The sequence below is a fragment of the Branchiostoma lanceolatum genome, chromosome 5 (genome assembly GCF_035083965.1).
Source record: "Branchiostoma lanceolatum isolate klBraLanc5 chromosome 5, klBraLanc5.hap2, whole genome shotgun sequence".
NCBI classification, from domain to species: Eukaryota; Metazoa; Chordata; class Leptocardii; order Amphioxiformes; family Branchiostomatidae; genus Branchiostoma; species Branchiostoma lanceolatum.
The window spans coordinates 2907742-2919824 of NC_089726.1; the positions used below are offsets into that span (position 1 = coordinate 2907742).

Genomic DNA, 12083 nt, shown 5'->3' on the forward strand with positions numbered 1-12083 from the left:
ATCGCTTCGTAACGCGCTAAGACAGATAATGACATTTGCAACGATGCGCTAGTGGTTCCGAGAGCGATGAACATGATACACCGCCGAGACTTCTGCGTGCTCAGGACGTTTTCCGATACCGTACCATTAATCATCCTTTCGACAAGGAGGCGTTCGTAAGACGAATTTCGATCGGAAGTACAGCCGCCTACATACGCACATGCATTTACGTATTCCTTCTGTTCAGTCCAACTTCAGACAGCCGTCCTGGCGTTCTCATCTAAACATTGATAGCCGGACGATACTGAACCGTGATTAAAGCCTGAACATTTTAATCCACCTGTCGGCAGGAGGCCGCACCTACTCAGTTCTGTTGCGTGGGATCAAAAAGGCTTAAGTTTGCATTTTTCTACGTACAGAGTACATGAGCTTTCATTTCAATCTTAGATAGGCCTGTTCCGAACCCCGAAGTACATCTGTGCAGTTTAGCACGTCATACAGGGTTGCTGTCAATGCTGCCGTCAAGTCTCAAACAGCTGCTTTTTAAATCGTTGGATACCGTACCAATCTGATCAGGGTAGCCATCTGGATGGACCATCTCTTGATTCCTTACAGACTCACAGTCCCTTCCTTCCACCAGCTGACATCGACCAAGAACTAGGCAGCGACGCAACACGCAGCCGCCATGTGACTCACCAAAACTTATTAATAAAACATGATGGGTTCATACTTATACAAATACGCTACACTCGCGGAGCAAACTGGACGTGCGCGCCGCCCTGAATACCAATAGCGATGCTGCAGAATGGCAACTCTTCTCCTGGACTCCGGTTGTACCGTCGGTGCCCTTTTCCTCTTCCTCGTCACAGTCTTCACCCTGCCTCACAGGTGAGTTAACACGCTACTTCCACAGCCTTCGGTTTGCATTTCCTGTCCGTGTAGTTCACGTTCCCCGCACATACGTAAGACCTTAACGCTGTGTTGCGGCAGGACGTGGCAGAACGCGCCGGGCGACGCCGACATTCCTGACGTCGAAGAGATGCTGGAGGTGCGAGGCTACGACAGGAACTTCCGCCCGGGGTTTGGAGGTAAGGACGCCCAGATTTATTCCTCGTTAACCCTAACACAGCACGGTGTAACGAAGGGTTTAGGGTGTGTGTGTAAAGGAAGGCTCTTTGATATAGATACTAGTGCAATATCCAGCGGAATGAAAGCACTGAGTTTGGCATTTGCCGACATACGACCCCATGCGACTCTGACTTTGTGAGCGGTGTGCGTTCCCAACGACTGTTTGTTATCGGCAGAAAAGCTAGACGAACGGACACATGCGTTCTAAAGCTTTAAGCCCTGCCGGCTTAGACCGCTATCATCGGCCTCTGCAGCAAAATCTATAGGCGATCCCATAATGATTCCAACCATGCAAGAATTGTACCAGATTTAGCCACAATCTGAAATGGGCTTGCCTCCAGTTTGCTACATTGAGCGCACGGCCAGGAAAAATCTATGACACACTAAAGCGCAATAGTGCATATAACCAATGCATGAAGGAAGATGGGATGGAGCCTGCGATAAATAAGGTCCTTGTTCCATGGAATAGGCGGGGGACAATATGCAGTTTTTCTTTCGGACGCTGCTGAACTAATATCAAAGGAAACGGGCCGCATCTCTCTACCCGAGTGTTACCTAATTACAACAAGGACTATACTGTATGAGTCTGTGTTATAACCCAGCTGTCAGCCAGCAAACGTGCCAGGAACGACCAAGTACGCTGGACTAGATAAGCGACCAGGCCTTAACAAAGATCTACAACTCACCACTGGTTATTTGCTGAGAATGGAATGGTCTCCAGTAAGGCGCCATTCTGGGAAAATATTAGAATGCTAAAACGACTACCTCGACATCATTGCACGTCCTCGACTCCTATTTAGTTCACGACCACTAAAACATCACCCATGACCGCTACCACATCACCAGTGCTGGAGAAAATCAATATTTACTCCTGCGCATTTTAAACTATTATAATGATATACAGCATTTTGGTGAAGAAGTCGTAAAGTAACATATTTCTATAAGTAGCTGACACGTTCAAGTGCTTTTTGTGAGAAGCCCTTTTGACCATCAAATTGTAATTTGGAGTGGTCATGTTTGGCGAGGCAACATTTGAGCTGTTGGAATTGGTCTTTTTTCTACACTTTGCACGCCTTGAGTTCATCTATTCACCAAATGAACGTGCAAGATATATTGCTCTTTTATTGCTGGATGCCATAACGTAATCATAACGTACATTTACAAGTCTTTGGAAAAATGTTTGAGAATTACATATGATTGAAGGGTTAGCTTAAGTGCCATCCGGCATTCTTTATCAGTGAAAACAAAAATACATGTTGTCCAGTGCTTTAGATTTGATTATAATAAGCTACATAATGACCTTTTAGTTTCACGCGCCAAGTGTGAATAGACCTATACCATAACTCCACCCACCTCCGTCAAAACGTAGAAATGCAAAATCAAAACATAGAAATGCAAATATTTGACGGACATGTATTCTCTCTCTCATTTGTCGAATCGCTAATTGTGATGGACAGTCACGATCAGTCTATCATGGCTTGAATTTTCTAGCTCTCGCCAAACAACGGCATCGTATCTTTGCTCCTCTAATATCAATATGTAATGGTATAATGCTATTGAATCGTACTATGTGTAGGAATGACTAGAAATTTGACTTTTTTCATTCAAATTTCAAGCCTCGTAAAATGCCCTGGATGCCTTTAAAGGCCATCCGGCATTCTTAATTGGAGAATTGTTTTTGAAAATCAATCCAGTGGTTTAGATTTGATTATAATAGAAATTAAACATAACGGGCTTCTCCACTCGTAGAACTGATTACTATTCCATCTGTCTCTTTTGCAGGACCTCCGCTGCTGGTGGACATGAGTCTGTCGGTGGCCAGCATCGATCGGGTGTCGGAGGTGGACATGGTGGGTACCCTACCTTCTCTTACACCCCCCCCCCCCATTGCAGTACTAGTACGTCCTGTTACACACCCACCCACACCCCTTTACAGTACGTTCTCTTACACACACACAAACCATTTCACAGTACGTTCTCTTACACACACACCATTTCACATTACGTTCTCTTACACCCCCCCCCCCATTACAGTACTAGTACGTCCTATTACACACCCACCCACCCCTTTACAGTACGTTCTCCTACACACACACACACACACCATTTCACAGTACGTTCTATTACACCCCCCTCCTTTACAGTACGTTCTCTTACACACACACCCCTTTACAGTGCGTCCTCTTACACCCCCCTTTACAGTACGTTTTCTTAGGCCAGCACGTCACCAGAACGGCATTGTTCGCGTATTTAAGGTTATATCTCGCATATAAGTTCATTTAGTTGTGTCGAAAGAAATATATTATGTAACGGCTGGCTTGCGGGTAAAAGGTTGTTTTCTACTTTGACCCACCGCTGTGCAGCCTAATGATCGAAACTAAGAAATCACTCATTCGACTGCAAACTTAACCTCAACCAAAAACATGTTAATGCGCAACTCATGCGGACTTGTACATAGGCACAAATGTGACAGGGGCTTTACGGTGAAGGTGGGTTATATCGGCTATGCAGATACAGAAATTAGATTTGTGTAACCCTTAATTTCATAAATGGAATATCGTGTAAGGGGAGGAAGACGACACGATGTTATCTTTCTTATGTCTAGTACGTCTGAGATGGTTTCAGTATATTTTGGACAGCATAAGTACACTACGATGTCTAACTGTGCCTGAAGTACACATATCATGTTCTCTTATGTCAGAAATGGACGGGTTAGGGACGTTATGTTCTCTTTGAGAGGATTTGAGAATATCATATATGTACATATGTATATATGAATGGTTTATTATTATTGCACAACATTTCCAGACAACAAACAACAGCATCGCAGGTTCCCCTGAATTGCGCTGGTGCTACAGTGTTAAAAATAGCAATTATAGTCAACAAATTAACGTATACGATCGCAATAAAATATTAATGTACAAGTACAGTCAAGAATCTACCATAGATGCTTGTTACATTACGTTATACACAAAATGTCCGTGGGCATTACACTATCACAAGGAGCTGGCAGAGACAACATTGTTCAGACGCATGGCCATGTAGGGCATCTGGCTTTTCTTAAAGCGCTCTGTTCTTGTTCTGAAGGAGTCAAACTGGTTGCTAGACCGTGTTTTTCGCCCGCTAGATCATGTTCTGTAGCAGAGGTACATCACGCTGTCTATTGTGCCTAGATTAGACATATTATGGCGGTTACTGTACATTCTCCGCCTCACAGCTGACAACATGATCACTCCTAGCGAGCTCGCCTAAGTGCGTCATTCATTATGGTTTAGTACTCTATAAACATATGTCATTACAGGTTTGCGTAGCAAAACCATTGTTTGATCCGTTGGCATGTGTGGTGGCCGCCCTCTTGAATTATGGCGTCACAGGGTCGCCATACCATTTTATTGGGAGAGTTGTTTTTTTGGGTACCTAGCGTTCTCTCTTTTTTAACAAATAAGCACACAATTCTAACACATTCAATTCAAATAAAAAAAATTCAATACCAATTCATGTTTATAAAATGACTCCGTAATTACTAAACTAACATAGCAAACCTGACGTATTTTCGGTTTAGAAGGACTGGATATTCGGAACATTGAATAACTCTATTGTATCTTTTGTTCTGTATGTTGTCACTTATTTTTATGAACGGCCACTGTCTAGCAATTTAGAACTTTATGTAGCGCCATTTAAATATTGTTTGATGTTTGCGTTGTCACGTTCAAACTAGAGAGCATATGTTAGCAATGTACGATCTTCTATTATAGAGTTCCTTTTCATTTTGTTACTGTTGTAAATGACATTTGCCCATGACGTTGGGTATGTGAACACTTTCAACGTTTGATAACATGCACAGAAGGAATAGAGATTATGGATTGCCTAATAAATATACGAAATATAGAAAGAGACGTTATGTTTCAAATTACCTCCATCCTACACCCACATTCGCCTTAGGATATTTCTTTATCACACCAGTGATTTCCCTTAAGTATTTTCAGCCTCCATTTAGATAATGAACTCTGATAGCTTAAAGTCTAAATTTCTGTAATGTACGTCCATGTTGGTTAGACACTGCTGTTGATCAGCTAACTGATAACCTAGTATCATTTTACGTAGGACAAGATAGACCTTACTTCCGAGAACTGCTTGTTATTATAATCTATGCCACCGTTTCACACTAATAGTGATAGATTCCTTCATTACCTGCACATTTAAACCCCCTTCTATTATGTAAATCTAAAGTGTGGATGAATAACAGCATGCAAATAGGACTCAGATAAAGTCACGAGTAGTTCAAAATTATTATCCAAGCAGAGGTTTCGATCGGAGGGCTAGTAATGACCGGTATTTTTAACGCTGCCTACTAGTACTAGCCCCCCCGATCGAAACCTCTGCTTGAAGAATAGACCAAAATATTGTGACAAGAAGAAATCCACGTTGTCATGAAATACGTACGAAGTTATGAGCTACGAATCAGCTACTAGGTGTACACTCCAAAGTTCTGATTTGCTGAACTAACACGATAATCGTTTCAAGAATAAAAGTCTTACCGGAAATTCTAACGGAAACAACAAATTTGTTCAGAGTACCCTAGAAATGGCAGAAAAGGTCATCAGTGTGATTAGATACTAATAAATCCTCCAAGAACACCTGCTACAGGCCATGATTTCCTTAGCTGTCTGATTAATCTCCTGGTGTTCGTCAAACAAGAAACAAACAGTAGCTACTGTGCGCTGCGGGTTAGAGCAGCCTAGACGAGCACGTTTTAATGAGCTCTTTCGGGGATGTAACATGCCAAATCTTGGTGCACTGTTTGAGGCAAATCATTCATCAAATCCATTTTCACGCGTCCAGCATGTTCCTGCGCCAAACAAGTATACGAAGCCAACAGAATACAACTAATGTTTGCCAATCAAGTTTGTACCCGAATAAAAATAGGGTGTCCGAATTGCAACGCACGCATATGAATCACACACTTTATATGCAATAACGAAGTACAAAAACATATTACCTTAGGTAGAATTATGTCTCAATCTTGGTTGTTTTATGGTTTCATTAAAGGTAGGAGTAGAGACAATAAAAGATTAATGAAACGACGTGTCGGCAATATTTTTTGCTTGAGGGTAGCGTTTGCTTTATAGAAGAAACAAAAATACGGATTTGGGTGGCAAACGTGCATTGGCACACTTTGACAGATTTAGGCAAGAGTCTCTGTGGGCGTCATTTCACCGTGATTGCAGGTTTATCGAGGGTATCGAACCCAAGTTCCGAACCCGGAACCTATTAGTTCTCAGCCCAACGCTTTAATCGTTACGCCACGCCAACGCCACTGTTAAAGAAATGCCCCTCAGAAAGTAGCAGAACCTAAAGAAAAATATTTTTAATAATAATTGATTCATAGCCGAACAAAGTGTCTGCAGTGTTTTATCTAGTATGCACTGTTACGTTGACTTCAAAAGAGTAGCTTGTTTCAAGCGTTGACGAACCATTCAGGTGAAGCTCAGTATTGATTTGTGAACTTCTTTGCCATGCTGAACACCGTATTATCATCATTGTAATTCGTGAGAGCCTTCGCGGGGCATTTTGACCCGGAAGGTCCTTCACACAGAGATAATACAGTAGCGTATGAGTCCTTAACGCGTAAATGATGGGTACGGCTGGGAACATGGCCAATTGCCGCTCTTATAACCAGTTAGCTATGGCTCAATACTTGCTAGAGTGGATTGTGAGGGATTTTTCTTTTCATTCTCTCTTTCTTAACATTCAGGCAGCGTTTTTCACATCAGTGACGTCTTTACGTCCTGGACCACACGTGCGTAGATACATTTATATGCTACATACATGTTTATCCACCACTGTGCCCCCCTTGATTACTGCTAGAAGAGAGTGATTCCATATCGTGATCTACAGCTATGGCGGCAATGCTAGTCAAAGGCCTACAGACAGTCCCGTATCAGGCCTGCGGTATCTTTACATCACGTCACTCAGCTTTACAACAGGACAGGGCCTAACTTTTTCAGGCAACGTTTTCACATCAGTGACGTCTTTACGTCCTGGGCCATGGATGGGATGTAGCCTGCAATAAACAATAAATAAGGTCCTTGTTCCATAGCATAGGGGGGGGGACAATATGCAATTTTTCTTTCGGACACTGCTGAGCTAATATCAAAGGAGACGTCTTTACGATACGTCCTGGCCCACACGTGCGTGGCCACAGGACGGGCCTGAAGGATGGAATTAGGCACGCCGGCCAATTACCACCATCGATTCTGGCTACGGGCCTCCGAAGACATTGCTGCGGTGAGATAAGGAAAATCAGTGACGTCAGCTGCTGCAGCAACGGGCGGAGCTGAAGCTGATAAACGACATCGCGGCTGACTCCGCTGTTGTGGACGATAGTGGGATAATTAAAGGGAAGTTAGCTCGTTGACGTCCAACCTCGTAAAACAGCCCCGTGCATGTGTCCAAAATTACAATCAGCGACGATCGATCGATTTCCGCGCTGTAACAGTTGATACTCGGCAGATTAACGAGTGAACGGTTGGCGGAATTGGAGAACAGAGATTTCGGGTCGTGAGCGACTTCGTAGAATAATCCTCTCGGTCAATGCATTAAAAACAGAAGTATCATGAAATAAACATGCTAATTGTAAGGGAAAGACAAATAGGGTAAATGCCAACTGACATTGTTCGATTTGAAACTATCAATGTTAAGTTTGTTGAAATGATGCTTAAAGAGCTTAAATTGTGCCAATTTATCGGTTGCCAACATTTTGTTGTATTTAAAATTAAGAGTATATCAGAAACATCATTAAACTACCTGCTGAGCAATTGGGTTCTCAGCTATACCCTGAAGAAGTCCAGATGGCTGGTCGAGAACTCGCTGAGTCCAATGTCTGTCAGTTGGACAACAGTTGCAGTTCATAATCATCCATCAACTTCTAAATAAGGTACACATTCAACTAGACGGCGATTGCATTGCAACCTCCCTGCGACCTACAACGCCGGTATGTTACGATGAATATGGGTTATATCGGCTATGCAGATACAAAAATTGGATTTGTCTAACCCTTGATTTCAATTCAAGTCAAGTCAAGGCCTTTATTTTACTTTGAAGTGCTTGATGCCTTTGACACCAAGTGCCAGAGGAGGATCCTGGGAATCAGGTGGTACGACCACATCTCTAACGACATCCTATGTGAGAGGTCGAACCAACCACCACTGTCGGGCAAACTCCGATCTGCCCGTCTCCGTCTCCTTGGACACTCCCCCCCCCCCCACCTGGGCGCGGCCTGGGTCCAGACGGACTTGGACCGACAAAATCAACAGGGACCTGCAGGCAGTCGGTCACACCATCGCCACTGCCTGGGTGATAGCGCAGAACAGGACGGCTTGGAGAAGGGTTTGCCGAGGCGCCACGCTCCCTTCGGGAGCAAGCGGACCTGAGTGAGTGAGAGTGAGTGAAGTGCTTGTTCGGCCACACAGGCCGCTTTATAACAATTCGAAGTGAATTGGAGGAGCAGGAGTCACGGATAAAGAGTACAAAGATAAACTTAACGTAAACTAAACGAAAACGATATCAACACAAATTCATGAATGGAATATCGTGTAAAATGTAGAAAAGTATTATTACTGAAAAGACAAAAAAACACCCACAAAACTCATATAAAGACGTCAAAATGTTTATCTAATGAAATTCGTTGACTGCTCTGTCAGATTTTAGGTCGCGGAGAGGCTGCCGTCCTAGTTGGATGTAACTAAAATGTGGCATCCGTCTGTGTTGCCGTCCGCGCCAGGTAGTGCATACCCTGCAATTAACTGGCCTCCACCAGGCCGTCCTGCGTCCTGCGGGGGGATGGATCGTAGAATTTGGCCAAAAAAGGTAATAATTGGCCAGTAGAGTCAGCTCACGGTAAGATTGATATTTTCCCCGCGTAACTACGCCTGCGATTAATCCCTATACTGCTACAGCCGACGCAGTTAGTCTGGTAGAGACTAGGGATTACCAAACATTGGGCAGCTGAGGGTGCCGTGTGTCATTATAGTAATATCAGGTCCCTGTAGATATCAGCTACATGCATGTTTGATCTATCACTGTGCTCTCCAAGATTACTGTTAAAAGAGAGTGATTCCATTCAGTGATCTACGGCTATGGCGGCAACGCTAGTCAAAGGCCTACAGACAGTCCCGTATACGGCCTGCGGTATCGTTACATTACGTCACAGGGCCTTACAACAGGACAGGGCAGAAGTTTTTCAGGTAACGTTTTTCACATCAGTGACGTCTTTACGTCCTGGGCCACACGTGCGTATGTACATGTATATGCTACATGCATGTTTGATCCAACATTGTGCTCTCCAAGATTACTGTTAGAAGAGAGTGATTCTATTCAGTGATCTACGGCTATGGCGGCAACGCTAGTCAAAGGCATTTGACGGTCCCGTATGTGGCCTGCCGTATCGTTACATCACGTCACTCAGCTTTACAACAGGACAGGGCCAAACTTATTCTTGATACCGGATGAAGAGGATCGTAAAACATGCCGAGTTCTAATGGGGCATAAAAAGCGGGTATTCGCGGTAGATCGGACGATGGGCGATTCATCTGTGGCGACAACTACATTAACCCGTCCGTTCATACGCCCACACGCCGCGGCAAACACTATATAGAGACGTCACGAGTAGATGCAAACCAATTCAGCCCTGGGGCTATATAATAGCCTACTGGCGACAACGGCAACAAAGAGTAACACCAATGTGCGATTCTTTGAAAGTTTGAAAATGCGTTCCTCCTGCTCATAGTCACGAACAAAGCAGCACTACTTCAAGACGGATCTCCTCTCCCCAAGTGCTACTTCCAATGATTGCATCATACATTCTGCATCAGCAGAGTGAATAAAGCATGGTGATGGTGGATAGGATACTGGTGTTGGAGACATAACCCTGTGTCTTACGGTGGTAACTGCCTACGGTCTGTAGCCAGTGGCATAATCATGACTCTGTCTTACGGAGGTAGCTACCGAGTCGAATGTCATGCTAATTCTAATTCGTCGGTAACTGGGAGACCCAGGTTCGAATCCGGGGAAGGGCATGCCGGTTGGTGCTGCATTCGTCTTTTGGAAAGGACGTAAAATGGGATCGAGGATGTTTACTTGAGTACGTTGAAAGGCACTACAACACCCGCATTACTCCTACGGTTACCTACTGGGTGCACTTCGGATGGCTATTCAGTTACACAGCCTCCAATTGATTAGCATGGTTTGACTTCATGAGTTTGAGGTCCCTTCTGGTCTACAATATGATTATTCTTTCTTCAATGTGTTTTATCTGTTAAAAGTGTATAACACCACGCACGTAACTCAGCGTGTTCAAAGTGCTGCAATGTGCTTGAAGATTGTTACCGGATCAATAAAAAAACTGTAATATTGTTATAAATCATAGTTCACAAATGAATGCATGCAGCTAGCTGTGCACGTGGACAGCGTTCTTTCAGGAATGATCCCATGGCCCTTATCGCCAAGCGGCCACGTCCGGTAGAAATTCCCTCTTCTTTCCGAAGCGTTATCCGTCCCTTTCTAGTCAAGTAATCGCGGGATTAGAGAAAAGCCACGGAGAGTTTTACAAATGTGGGCAAACTGATCACGCCATCGTTCACTGTCATTTCAGCGTCGTCCTAAATAATACATCTAAGTAAATCACACAGCGCAGGCTGTAGTTAACGTGAGAAGGCGATGTTCTGGGGGACATGGTCTCACGGCAGACGACGCCGTCAGCTATTAGACAGACCGGTGTTGCCGTAGATACGTTACGCTCCTGGCAATTCTTTCATCACGAGATCTTAGCTGTCTATGCCTTGAGCGGCTGCATAGCACGATTATGTGTGGACGAGCGCTTGGAAAGATGGTTCCCCGTGAAAAATGAGGCGACATCCAATGTGCAGCGACGTGTCCTGTTTCTACAAGCGACTTAACACGGACTGAGAGCGTGTGAAATTACACACTTTTAGACAGTTACATATTTCTGAGAAAGTTAAAAACGATATCGCGATCACTCATGTTTTAGAACGATATTGATGCCGCAAAGCATCAGATTTTTGCTGATATGATGAGAACTTGGAGCAGTTAAAGATATCTGTTCAATTCATTTCAAGACAAAACTTCGCCCGTACAAGCTCAAGTACACTTGGGACTTACTTTTTTTATGTCTGATCGGTAGACATTCCCTTGTGGCCGTATCTAATTCATTGTTCCTTACAATTCTCAAAGCGAGTAACTATGATGGCAGAGATACACACAGGAAGGAATACAAAGTAACAGATATATGTATATGATACTCCAGCCCTCGTGCTGTCCAGACTAGCGGAGTGTCTGGCTCCTACGCCATAGGTCGGTAGTCTGTCATGTAATAACTACTCTTCGGGGGCACTTGGACAGATTTATGCCTGACCGTAACTTGGAATTGACATCTAATTGCTATTGAAGAGTAAAGCCGTGTCTTAGCCATAGCTGAGGCTTTCGGGCTGATGTGAATTTAAACATTTACCCTGATCAGTATTGACGAACAAAGACCGAATGTGAAGGACAAAACATATGCGCATCACGTTTACACGCCGTGAAATTGTTTGCAAACATGCTTTAGTGCTAGAAAGTCAGGTTTGACAGGACCTTACCCTCTCTGAGCAAGGGCTTAAAGAAATAACAAAAGTATAGTAACTCTTCATGCGAAAGTTCTAGAGGACCTTGACCCCTTAAATGGGCTTTAAGAAAAAAAAAAACAGTACAGTAACTTTTTAAAAGGACACAAATAAGTAAGGATTGGACTTTAAATAGTACTTTCTCCTGGCTGGCTTCCACGGCAATTCTACGAGCAAACCGAACCCATGATTGATGCCCCCCAGGATCCCACCGCTTTCCGCAGCTGAGGAGCGGTGCAGCAGGCATCAGCCTCCAGGTATCGACCATGCAAGCAAATGGGGCGCGGGAGTCCCACG

General features: G+C 44.0%; 1 protein-coding gene across 1 annotated transcript in view; it reads left to right on the forward strand.

The window, feature by feature from the left end:
- Positions 1-683: 683 nt before the first annotated feature.
- The window catches only part of LOC136434416 (gamma-aminobutyric acid receptor subunit beta-1-like), a 34601-nt gene continuing 23201 nt past the window's right edge, over positions 684-12083 (forward strand). Inside the window, exons 1-3 of the mRNA XM_066427205.1 lie at positions 684-867; positions 970-1067; positions 2890-2957. Coding sequence (XP_066283302.1) covers positions 785-867; positions 970-1067; positions 2890-2957 — 249 coding nt within the window. The 5' untranslated portion in view covers positions 684-784. The remainder of the gene's footprint in view (positions 868-969; positions 1068-2889; positions 2958-12083) is intronic.